At 47.0% G+C, this 13,617-nt stretch overlaps 1 protein-coding gene across 1 annotated transcript in view; it reads right to left on the bottom strand.

Annotated features, from left to right (window-relative positions):
* The window catches only part of TNFRSF11A (TNF receptor superfamily member 11a), a 212,036-nt gene that overhangs the window by 30,321 nt on the left and 168,098 nt on the right, over positions 1-13,617 (bottom strand). The window contains exon 5 of the mRNA XM_063922991.1: positions 4,521-4,614. Coding sequence (XP_063779061.1) covers positions 4,521-4,614 — 94 coding nt within the window. The remainder of the gene's footprint in view (positions 1-4,520; positions 4,615-13,617) is intronic.

Below are 13,617 nucleotides of genomic sequence, written 5' to 3'. Positions count from 1 at the left end.
CTTGCAGTTCCGGGTACCGAGTCCTTCTTGGCCAATCCGGAGCAAAGAATATTGTTCACACTCCTCCTTTTATTACAATTCTCAGCCCTTGGGTCTGAGAGGCAGAGGAGGGAATACATAGACCGACTGGAACACCCACGGTGTTACTAGTGCGACCACAGCTATCGCCTGAGAGTCCCTTGACCCCGCGTAAAACCTTTTTTATCTTTTTATTGAGGTGGGACGCCATCTAGTCCACCTGAGGCAGTTCCCATCAATAAGCAAAACTGCGTGAAGACTTCCTGATGAAGTCACCACTTTCCCGGGTGGAGGTCGTGTCTGCTGAGGAAGTCTGCTTCCCAGTTGTCCACTCCCGGAATGAACACTGCTGACAGTGCGCTTACTTGATTCTCCGCCCAGCGAAGAATTCTGGTGGCTTCTACCCTCGCCACCCTGCTCCTTGTGCCACCTTGGCGGTTTACATGAGCCCCTACGGTCTGACTGGATCAGAACCGGTTGGTCGCGAAGCAGGAACTCCGCTTGACTTAGGGCGTTGTATATGGCCCTTAGTTCCAGGATATTGATGTGAAGGCAAGTCTGTTGGCTTGACCACAAACCTTGGAATTTTCTTCCCTGTGTAACTGCCCCCCACCCTCGGAGGCTTGCATCCGTGGTCACCAGGACCCAGTCCTGAATGCCGAATCTGCGGCCCTCGAGAAGGTGAGCACTCCGCAGCCACCACAGGAGAGACACCCTGGTCTTGGGGGATAGGGTGATTAACCGATGCATCTGAAGATGTGATCCGGACCACTTGTCCAGTAAGTTCCATTGTCCTTGCATGGAACCAGCCGAAGGGGATGGCCTCGTATGATGCCACCATCCTTCCCAGGACTAGAGTGCAGTGATGCACTGACACCTGTTTTGGTTTTCAATAGATTCCTGACCAGTGTCATGAGCTCCTGAGCTCTCTCTATCGGGAGATAAACCCTCTTCTGGTCTGTGTCTAGGATCATGCCTAGGCGAGGCAGATGAGCTGTAGGAACCAACTGCGACTTCGGAATATATAGAATCCAGTCGTGTTGCCGTTTCACTTCCAGAGAAGGTAATACGCTGTCCAGCAACTGCTCTCTTAATCTCGCTTTTATGAGGAGATCATCCAAGTATGTGATAATAGTGACACCTTGCTTCCGCAGGAGCACCATCATATCCGCCATTACCTTGGTAAAATTGGTAATGACAATCCCGTACCGCAATTCTGAGGTACGCCTGATGAGGTGGATAAATGGGGACATGAAGGTATGCATCCCTTATGTCCCGATTCACGATAAAGTCTCCCCCTTTTCAGGCTTGCAATGACCGCTCTTAGCGATTCCATCTTGAACGTGAACCTTTTCAGGTATATGTTCAGGGATTTTAATTCAATATGGGTCTAACCGAACCGTCTGGTTTCGGGATTATAACATGGTCGAATAATAACACCCTCTTGTTGAAGGAGGGGACCCTTGACCACCACCTGTTGAAGATACAATTTACGAATTGCAGTTAACACTGGCTCCCTCTCTTGGGGGGAAGCCCGCCGGGTCCTCGGTGAGGGGGCATCTTCTCACAGTCCAGCCTGTATCCCTGCGACACAATTTCTATTGCCCAGGGATCTAACAGGGAGTGAACCCACTTGTGGCTGAACTTACGAAGGCGTGTCCCCACCGGGCCTAGCTCCGCCTGTGGAGCCCCAGCGACATGCGGTGGGTTTTTGTAGAGGCTGGGGAGGACTTCTGTTCCTGGGGACTAGCTGTGTTGTGCAGCTTCTTTCCTCTGCCCCCGGCTCTGACAAGAAAGGACGCACCTCAGACTCTCTTGTTTCTTTATTCGAAAAGCTGCATTTAATAATGTCGTGCTTTCCTAGGCTGTGCAGGAATATAGGGCAAACTAGCAGAATTACCAACTATAGCTGTGGAGACCAGGCCCGAGAACCTTTCTCCACACAATCCTCAGCCTTCCATATGCCTCTTAAGTCGGCATCATCTGTCCAATGTATATTCTACAGGACACGTCAAGCAGAAATCGACATAGCTTTTGTTCTAGGACCCAGTATACTCATGTCCCTTTGGGCATGCTTTATAATTATATATCTATCACTTAAGACAGCATCTTAAAATATTTATATGCATACTAGGGTCTCAATCTCTGCTGATAAGGTACCTGTCCACGCTGCCACAGCGCTATAAACCCATGCTGATACAATCGCCGGTCTGGGTAGTATACTAGAATGTGCACACTATCTGCAGGATCCCTGAGAATAGCTAGTGCAAACAGGTCACCCAAGGGAAAGATTCTCAACACATCCTGGCCCTAGCGGGGAAAGGATACAGCCTGAAAATTCTCTTGTGGGAAGCTGCCGTCTCTTGTCTGGAGATTCCCGCTCTTTTTCCTCATGAGAGGAGGGAAATTTACCTCAGCTTTCTTCCCCTTAACATGTGTACTCTCGTGTCAGGGACAGATGAGTCATCAGTGATATGCAAATCATCTTTTATTCCAATAATCATATATTGAATATCTTTTAGCCCTCTTGGCTGTAACTTTGCATTATCGTAGTCGACAGTGGAGTTAAACTCCGTGTCGATACCAGTGTTTGTTATTTTGGATAGTGAGCATAGAGAGACTCTGAAGGACTCTGTGACATAGGGACAGACCAGGGTAGATTTCCTTTCTGTTCCCTAACCTTTTGTGCAATAATTTTACCTCAGCACTTACACATATCCAAACAGGTGTCGGCGTTGTCGACGGAGACACCCTCCCACACACATATCCGCTCTATCACCTCCTTAGAGGAGCCTTTTACCTCAGACATGTCGACACACGCGTACCGACACACCACACACACAAGGGATGCTCTATTTGAAGACAGTTCCCCCACCAGGCCCTTTGGAGAGACAGAGAGAGAGTATGCCAGCACACACCACAGCGCTATATAATACAGGGATGTACACTATACTTAGTGATTTTTCCCCTATAGCAGCTTATATACACAGTTTTGCGCCTAAATTTATGTGCCCCCCTCTCTTTTTTACCCTTTGTGTACCAGGATACTGCAGGGGAGAGCCTGGGGAGCTTCCTTCCAGCTGAGCTGTGAAGAGAAAATGGCGCCGGTGTGCTGAGGAAGAAGGCCCGGCCCCCTCAGCGGCGGGCTTCTGTCCTTTTATGTACTTTAATGGCGGGGGTTTTTACACATATACTGTACTAGACTGTATTATGTGTGTTTTTATTGCCAAAAGGTAATCTAATTGCTGCCCAGGGCGCCCCCCCCCCAGCGCCCTGCACCCATCAGTGACCGGAGTGTGTGGTGTGCTAAGGGAGCAATGGCGCACAGCTGCAGTGCTGTGCGCTATCTTAATGAAGACTGGAGTCTTCAGCCGCCGATTTTCAACTTCTCTTCGGTTCTTCTGGCTCTGCAAGGGGGACGGCGGCGCGGCTCCGGGACCGGACGACCGAGGACTGGGCCTGTGTTCGATCCCTCTGGAGCTAATGGTGTCCAGTAGCCTTAGAAGCCCAAGCTAGCTGCAAGCAGGTAGGTTCGCTTCTCTCCCCTCAGTCCCACGTAGCAGTGAGTCTGTTGCCAGCAGATCTCACTGAAAATAAAAAACCTAACAAATACTTTCTTTTCTAGGAAGCTCAGGAGAGCCCCTAGGGTGCATCCAGCTCTGGCCGGGCACAGATTCTAACTGAGGTCTGGAGAAGGAGCATAGAGGGAGGAGCCAGTGCACACCAGATATAGTACCTAATCTTTCTTTTAAGAGTGCCCAGTCTCCTGCGGAGCCCGTCTATTCCCCATGGTCCTTACGGAGTACCCAGCATCCACTAGGACGTCAGAGAAAAATGTATTAGAAAAATATCTCCCACCAATCAAAGCAATGGCTGTATGTATTTTTATTTTCTATTTGAGAGCTGGTGTTGGGAACACTTTTGAGGGGTGAAGAGTTCCCTGCACTATCAAGTCTAGGTCAACGTAAGGAGGTGCAAGTGCCAGATGCATACAGATATGCATATTTGTGTGGCCTGTTTTCTGGGCATGTCCAGTGCAAATTTACTTATTTACACTACACAAACAGGAATAGTTCAAACCCTGCAACAGCCTATACAAACCTCTGCAATAGCCCCTAAAACTTTATTTATTAATTCACTTGATCACAGAAGACTGACAAACTGTCGGTGTGAAAGTAACAAAGTATGCAGGAAAGGCCAGTGGTGCCAATCGACGGGGGGGCGGTACTAATTACCTGGAGCCAGGTCTAATGGAGGGGCCCAGGTCCCCCCTTCCCCTTACCTGGCAGAAGCAGCTGCATCTTTTCTCCTCAGCCCATCACATGCTGCTGTGTGCTGGGCTGCAGTGTGGCCATGGAAGTGCTTAGAATACTAATTTTTTCTGTTTTTTTTTTCCTAAGTGTAATTAAGCCACTCCCCCTGAAAAGTACCTAGGACCAGCCAAGCTCTCTACTGCCCTTGGTAGTAATTATATACTTTCTAATGCAATATGAATAACTTACTTTGTCCAGGGCTTGCAGTGGTCTGTTGTCGAGGTAGAGTTGGAATAATATCCCACATTGCAAGTTGCACATATAATATTTTTATTTAGTTCAACTACAGTAAAAAAATATAAAAAAAATTACAAATCATTAGATGTATGCTTGCAAAGCAACGATGTATAGATGAGCATAAAGGTGTACAGTATTGCAACATTTGGGTCATTGTTAAATGATGATAATATAAATATATGGAAGAGAGTGAACACTAAAATAGTAGCACATTGTTATTTGCCAATATTGTCCTGGCTACTGACCAACGTTCACTTCTTATCCAACTGAAATTAATATTGTACATTTATTTTATCACAGCAAATTACTGCTAATATGTAATTGCATGACCAACAATATCATAAATATTTTTTTAAACCATCTAAAATATATAGGGGTATATTCAATTAAAGTCGGATCCATTCTGATATGCACGTGTCGGAATGGATCCGACAAGCCCTATTCAATGAGCGGGAAATCCGACTGTCGGATTTGGCCGTTCCCAGTGTCCCGTCCGTGCTGCTGCTGTCAGCAGCTCCCCATGTGTGAGATCACAGGGAGCTGCTGGAGGGAGCCGCACACAGCCGCACTCAGCAGTGTAGCACAGTGCCAGCCAGGGAGCGCTGCCGGGAGAGAGGGGCCTGGCCAGGGGGACGCCCATCAGAGGTACCTGCCTGCCCTGCTGCCCCTATAGCCTGCCGCCCCACTCCCCCGTCTCATTTCCTCAATCCGACTTTTTTAAAAGCTGGATTGAGATTGTCGGAAACGGAGCCAAAAACTGTCAGATTTGTCCCCGTTTCCGACAGAAGCACGCAGGTTGGCGGCTATTCCGCCGATCCACGTGCTTTCTGACAAGTCGAATTTCCCAACTTGTCGGAAAACTGAGGGGAGGATTGAATAGGTCGGAACCCCTTCTGACCTTAAAAAGTCGAAAACTGACGTCTTTCCGACAAGACGGCAGTTTCGACCGTAATTGAATATACCCCATAGTAGTAAACAGCATCCATGTGATCACAGGTAGAATAAAAAGTGCCTTTCTGAATAGAATATACAGCATTGCAGTAAGGTTTAAAAACTGAAGTGATCACATGCCCAGTATGTAGACAAAAGTGATTGGACACCTCACCCCTGCACAAGTAAAAATAGGATTTTAATTACCTACCGGTAAATCCTTTTCTCGTAGTCCGTAGAGGATGCTAGGGTCCACATTAGTACCATGGGGTATAGACAGGTCCACTAGGAGCCATGGGCACTTTAAGAGTTTAATAGTGTGGGCTGGCTCCTCCCTCTATGCCCCTCCTACCAGACTCAGTCTAGAAGCTGTGCCCGAGGAGACGGACATACTTCGAGAGAGGAAAATACACAGATAGTGGTGAGATTCATACCAGCTCACACATAACAAGGCAAACCAGGCTAAACAGCCTGAACAATCTCAGCAACAGCTGAAAACAGTACTTAAGCAAGTAACAACACAGTACTAAACCAAGTAACAAGGCAGTACTGCACCAAGGAACAACTGCGCCCAGCATCCTCTATGGACTACGAGAAAAGGATTTACCGGTAGGTAATTAAAATCCTATTTTCTCTTACGTCCTAGAGGATGCTGGGGTCCACATTAGTACCATGGGGATGTACCAAAGCTCCCAGTACGGGAGGGAGAGCGCGGAGGCTCCTGCAGAACTGACTGACCAAACTGTAGGTCTTCAGATGCCAAAGTATCGAACTTGTAGAACTTAGCAAACGTGTTCAACCCCAACCAAGTAGCTGCTCGGCAAAGCTGTAAAGCCAAGACCCCCTGAGCAGCCGCCAAGGAAGAATCCACTTTACGAGTAGAGTGGGCCTTAACAGACTTTGGACACGGCAAGCCTGCCGTAGAATAAGCATGCTGGATAGTGAACCTGATCCAGCGAGAAATCATCTGCTTAGAAGCAGGACACCCAATCTTGTTGGGATCATAAAGAACATACAGAGAGTCCGACTTTCTGTAACGTGAAGTCCTCTTCACATAAATCCGCAAAGCCCTCACAACATCCAAGGACTTTGAGGTAATTGAGGAGTCAGTAGACACTGGCACCACAATAGGTTGGTTGATATGAAAATCTGACCAACCTTTGGAAGAAACAGCTCTATCTTCATGGAAAATCAAGTAGGTGCTCTTGCAGGACAATGCCCCCAATTCAGACACACCCCTAGCCGAAGCAGTGTGACCACCTTCCACGTGAGAAACTTGACCTCAACCTCCTGTAGAGGATCGAACATATCTGATTGCAGGAACTGCAACACCACGTTAAGGTCCCAAGGTGCCGTAGGAGGCACAAAGGGAGGCTGGATGTGCAGCACCCCTTTCAAGAAAGTCTGAACCTCAGGGAGGGAAGCCAACTGCTTCTGGAAGAAAATGGACAAGGCCGAAATCTGTACTTTTAATGAGCCCAAACGTAGGCCCACATCCACACCTGCTTGCAGGAAGAGGAGAAACCGCCCATGTTGAAACTCCACCGTAGGAAACTTCTTGGATGCACACCAAGACACATACTTTTTCCAAATGCGATGGTAATGTTTAGACGTTACTCCTTTCCTAGCCTGTATCAGACTAGGAATAACTTTGTTCGGAATGCCCTTCCGAGCTAAGATCTTGCATTCAACCTCCATGCCGTCAAACATAGCCGTGGTAAGTCTTGATAAGCGAATGGCCCCTGTTGTAGAAGGTCCTCTCGAAGAGGAAGAGGCCTCGGATATTCCAGTAGTAACTCCAGAAGATCCGCGTACTAAGCCCTTCTTGGCCAGTTTGGAGCAATGAGGATCGCCTGAACTCTTGTTCTTTTGATGATTTTGAGAATCCATGGAATGAGTGGAAGTGGAGGGAACAAATACACTGACTTGAACACCCACGGAATTACCAGGGCGTCCACCGCCACTGCCTGTGGGTCCCTCGCCCTGGAACAATACCTCCAAAGCTTCTTGTTGAGGCGTGAGGCCATCATGTCTATTTGAGGTATGCCCCAAAGACTTGTCACCTCTGCAAACACCTCTGGGTGGAGGCCCCACTATCCTGGATGGAGATTGTGTCTGCTGAGGAAGTCCGCTTCCCAGTTGTCTACTTCCGGAATGAAGATTGCTGAGAGCGCCACCGCATGTTTTTCTGCCCAGAGGATGATTCTTGTTACCTCTGACATTGCAGCTCTGCTCTTTGTTCCGCTTTGTCGGTTGATCATTATGTAGGCCACTGTCGTTACGTTGTCCGACTGAACTTGAATGGCCCGATCTTTTAGAAGCTGAGCCACCTGTAGAAGACCGTTGTAGATGGCTCTTATTTCCAGAATGTTTATTGGAGGGCTGGATTCCGGACTTGACCACCTTCCTTGGAAGTTTTCCCCCTGGGTGACTGCTCCCCAACCTCTGAGACTTGCATCCGTGGTTAGAAGGATCCAATTCTGAATCCTGAATCTATTTCTCGTAGTCCGTAGTGGATGCTGGGCGCCCATCCCAAGTGCGGACTTTTTCTGCAATACGTGTATATAGTTATTGCTTAATAAAGGGTTATGTTATATTGGCATCATTTGGTTGATGCTATGTTGTTTGTTCATACTGTTAACTGGGTATGTTATCACAAGTTATACGGTGTGATTGGTGTGGCTGGTATGAGTCTTACCCTGGATTCTAAAATCCTTTCCTTGTAATGTCAGCACTTCCGGGCACAGTTTCCTTAACTGAGGTCTGGAGGAGGGGCATAGAGGGAGGAGCCAGTGCACACCAGGTAGTACTAAATCTTTCTTTAGAGTGCCCAGTCTCCTGCGGAGCCCGTCTATTCCCCATGGTCCTTATGGTCCCCAGCATCCACTACGGACTACGAGAAATAGATTTACCGGTGAGTAAAATCTTATTTTTCCAGGTGAGACGGAACTGGAACAATGACATTTGCCCTTTACAATTTTTGAATGGTGAGAATGCTGATTTACATACAGGACTAAAAGCAACACTTTAAAAAGACATCTTATACACTTTAAATGAAGCCGCTGCAGCCGTTAGACCTAATACACAACCTACGTACTTATTACACCATTAGCGTACAGAGTCCCGTACCGTGTACGGACTTTGCATACAAACGCCGCGCTGGCTGTACAAAGTACACACAGCACGTACACACCCAAAGTTACACAGTAAACCCTTAACAGTTATGCATGCGATAGTAATACACTTTAAACCTTAGCAGGGAAAGAATGCACGACACCAGATTGTATTTAAACGGCTGGGTTCCGACACCACAGCCTATTATTACTGAAAGGGGGTTACAATCACAAAGCAATACAATACAATAGAATAATGGCTACAGTCAATGTTACATACTTTTGGTTTCACCTGCGCTTCCCGGTCCGGTCCTCAGTCATCACGGGTGATGACCTTCAGAGTCTGTGATAGTGACCTGGCCAGCTGGCTCTTTATACAGTAGATCAAAACATAATACAATAGACACTGTGTGCTCTTCTTCCATTGGTTCGGGGGTGGGACATATCCTGTGCACCGGGGATCATTAGTCAGCTCAAGAAGTGGGCGATGGCTAGGACTTGAGATGTGGTTTCTGTTGTTTGCATCTGAGTTCCCGCCCCATGACCAGTTAAACCCATCACATTAATCATACATAAATCTGGTATTATTAATAACTTAATGTGGTAATATATAATAATGTTCTTATTCCCACCAGATTAATGTTTACGTGACTCTGAACAATATGATCCCACATGATATGATTATCTATTTCCATACTCAAGATATACATATATCCACATATATCCATATACTCATATACACACACACACACACACACACACACACACACACACATACTCCTGCTATTACAATTTGTTAGGAATTATATATATATATATATATATATATATATACAAACACATACATCTCCAAGAGTTTAGACTATGAATGTTAATATCTTAGATTTCTAAATGTCTGGTTTGTGTTTTGGTTAGCTATTGTTAATTGAGTTTCTCGCAGTTTAGGTTCCAGGGTATTGTCTTTTTGGTTTGTTTTGTCTTCAGGTGAGACAATGACAATCCAGTACTTATTGTTTCACTAGAAACTCGGCTACCCTAGTAAACAAAGGTGTTTGCCTTCTTCATAGAATTTCAAAGCTTAGTGTAAATAAGGCCATTGTGTTTTAGTCTCTGGGAGTTTTAATTTATGTGTGACTGATCTTCATGCTATTTAGAAGAAAAAGCAGACAGTGTGGGATTTATACAATATGTAGATTAGATTTATGATATGTCTTTGTGGCTTTTCCATGAGAGTACAAATTCCACTGTAATTACTCATACCACGCTCTAATGCGCAGGACCGCGGGAGCGACCATACGCAATTTGCGAACATGTGCAATCACAGCCGAACACGTACGCACACGGAGGCCATCTATGTGGTGTTTGTACGCAATGTATGTGTTGTAATATTTTCTGACTTCGACAATGGCTTCTTGTAAGATAGCCCTGCTGGTAAGCCTGATTTGAAAAATCTGTGAGGTGGGAGCTCTTGAAACGCCAGTCTGTACCCCTGAGATACAATATCTTGAACCCAGTGGTCCAGGTTCTAGGACGCCCAAACCTGACTGAAATTTTGTAGACGTGCTCCCACCTGCCCGACCTCCAGGCTGGGAGGTCCACCGTCATAATGAGGATTTTGAGGAAAAAGAGCCCGGCTTCTGTTCCTGGGAACCTGTCGGTGCAGGTTTTCTGGATTTTCCTCGACCATCTCTGAAGAAGGTTGAAGGGGATTTGGACTTCTTAACCTTTGCGGTCCGAAAGGACTGCATTGTAGATGCAGAAAAGGATTTCTTTGGCGTCGGAGTGGCTGAGGGAAGAAAGGTTGAGATCCACGTATCCAAAGCCTCCCCAAATAGAGCCTGACCTGTGTAGGGTAGGTTCTCCACACTCTTCTTGGATTCCACATCCGCAGACTATTGGCCGAGACAGCAGATTAACAAGGTCCTTCATGGCTTCCACAATGAAATCCGCAGAATCTTGTATGTGACGTAAAAACAATTCAATGTCACTTCTATCCATAGTATCCTCTAGTAATGTGCCTGACCACTTTACTATGGCTTTAAAAAATCCATGCACAAGCAATAGTGGGCCTAAGCTCCACGCATAAAGCAGTGTATATGGATTTGAGCGTTGTCTCAATCTTGCGGTCTGCCGGATCTTTCAAAGCGGTAGACGAAGGGACAGGTAAAACCACCTTTTTAGACAACCGAGATACAGAAGCGTCTACTATAGGAGGGTTTTCCCACTTTTCCCTATCCTCTTCAGGGAAAGGAAAAGCAACCAGAACTCTCTTTGGGATCTGGATTTTTTTCTCTGGGTTTTCCCAGGATTTTTCAAATATAGCGTTTAATTCTCTAGACGCAGGAAAGGTAAGGGAGACTTTCTTATTTTCAGTAAAATAAGCCTCCTCGACCTGTTCAGGAACTTTTTCAGTAATGTGTAAAACATCCCTAATGGCCTCAATCATTAGCTGTACCCCTTTAGCAAGGGATTCCTCCCCCCGCAGTATGTCTCCATCACCGTCACCCATATCAGAGTCGGTATCCGCGTCGACTTGCATTACCTGGGCAAGAGCACGCTTTTGGGGGCATAAACGAGGGAACTTAGATAAGGTAGTGGGAGTTGAATACGACAAAACCTCCACAGATTGTTTTAAAACCTGTGTTTCAGTCTCATAATGAGCTATCCTAGATGAAATCTGGGATATCATACCCTTAATAGAAGCCACCCACTTGGGTTCGGGTTCAGAGGGCTGAGACAGTGTATTGCATTCCTGAGTACATGGAATAGACTCTTCTGGAGACGATACATACTCTGCAGCACAAGATACAGAGTCCCTAGACATGGTATTGTGAGATATATAGCATACTCACACACACACACACACACACACACACACAGGAAAATGTCAGACACCGTTTCCCCCAAGTACCTTCAGAGAGACACAGAGTTATGGAGCCAGCCCACACAGTGCCCCAGTAGACAGATATATAATAAATGCCAGCCCACACTATTAAACTCTTAAAGTGCCCATGGCTCCCAGTGGACCCGTCTATACACCATGGTACTAATGTGGACCCCAGCTTCCTCTAGGACGTAAGAGAAATGCTGTTCTCCTGCAGCACACAAGTGTTCGTGAAAGTATAAAAAGGTATAACACTCATTAGATCATTTGCTAACGAAATGGCTTGCCGAAAGGAGGTAACCGAGTTTGAAAAGAGGATCTTCGTAGGTTGCACGATGTCATATTTCCAGGGCGACACTGGACTGGTATACATAGAATTCGGTAACCCGGTCGGACTGGCCAGCTCAGAGTCCAGATCTTAACCCCACTGAGAACCTCTGGGACGAACTGGAGTGACGGGTGCATCCTAGACCAACTCGACCTACTTCAGTGTACAGTTGGTCATTGTAGTTAAGGTGGAATGGTAAAACATACCACCTGCTGTTGTCCAGAAACTTGTGGACCGTTTGCCAAGAAGGGTGTCTGCAGTAATCACTGCATGTGGTGGACCTACAAAGTACTGACATCAATAAAATCTTGCTGATCTATTTGCTGCCAGTGTCCAATCAATTTTGTCAACATAGTGTATAACTGAAACCGCTTTTACTGAACATGGCTAAGCTTCTGTATAAAGAGTTGGTGTCAGCAGTAGCATTTGGACCACTGAGAGAGAGAGAGGAGGCGGCACTGACGGAGGCGCTGATGCTGAGAGGACACGCAGACGCTGTGATGACCCGGAACCGGAAGTGACGGGTGACGAGTCCCGGGAGCACGAGCAGGACGGAGTGGCATCAGTGCTGAGAGCCGGTTAGAAGGGCTCTGGTGTTGAACCCAGGTGGTGCTGTGCCAGAGGTGCTGGGAGCTTAGGTTTGTTTGCGGGTGTGTGAGCCAGGGGGCCAAGCAGAGCAGGCGGCAAGAGATTATGCTGCTGCCCCGTGTGTTTGTGTGTGTGTGTGAGCCAGGGACAAACAGGAGCAGGCAGCAGGAGAGTGTGCTGCTCCGAGTGTGTGTGTGAGCCGGGGACTGAGCGGAACAGGCTGCAGGTGAGGGTCAGTGTGATACAGGTGAGAGTGCAGCTACTGCTGTCTTATGCGTGTGTGAGAGCTTGAACGTAAAAAGAAAACCCGTTGTACAGTGCTGCTGCAAGGAAGTTGAACACCAAAGTAGAAGAACATCGCTGAGGGCAGGCCAGACGTGAGCCGGACACGCAAGTATCACATCTCTTAAACACTTTTTTTTTAAATTCCCTCTCCTTGATTGTATTATCAGTTACTGTCTGTTGTTGTATTGCATAAATTGTATTCGGATTGCATACATTATCCCTTATATATTGTCCTTATATACACATTGTCCCTCTCTTTTTGATTTTCTGAAGGTAACAGGGAGTTAGCACTTGGGTGGGGTCGTGATTGAGGATCTCACTCAGTGCGTATCGTGCATGATGTATTCGCACCTGGCACAATAGTCAGAGTGTGGGTACATCTTTCCGATATGTGAGCGAACTGCTGCCCTGGAAGCCCAGGTAACTGATCTAGAGCGGACCGTTACGCGACTGAGGAGTATTCACAATCTCAAGCAAAGTTTAGGTAGAACGGTGGAGGAGTTGCAGGGGGAACACTGGTAGATGAGGATGATCAAGTAGACAGCTGGGTCACGGTTAGAAGGAAGAAGAAGAGGGGGAGACAGGGCATTTCCGGTCTGCCAAACCCCAATAAATTTGCCCGATTGGACGAAGATTCTGAAGATGGCAGTGAGGAAATGACGAACCCGGAGGAGACTGTTCCCTCTAGAATCCAGAGGAGCAATCCCCCCGGTACACATGGGATAAAAGATAGTGAGGTACCTAGTCAGATTGTGGTGGTAGGGGATTCTACTATCAGGAGGACAGACAGGGCAATCTGCTACCGGGACCGGTATCGCCGTACAGTCTGTTGTCTTCAGGGTGCTCGGGTACGGCACATCGCGGACCGGTGGTCTTGGTACATGTTGGCACCAATAACAAAGTTAGTGGTAGGTGGGATGT

This window comes from Pseudophryne corroboree, chromosome 5, assembly GCF_028390025.1.
Source record: "Pseudophryne corroboree isolate aPseCor3 chromosome 5, aPseCor3.hap2, whole genome shotgun sequence".
Lineage (NCBI taxonomy): Eukaryota > Metazoa > Chordata > Amphibia > Anura > Myobatrachidae > Pseudophryne > Pseudophryne corroboree.
The sequence above is the reverse complement of the archived record's forward strand: the minus strand, read 5'-3'. Positions and strand labels throughout refer to the sequence as shown.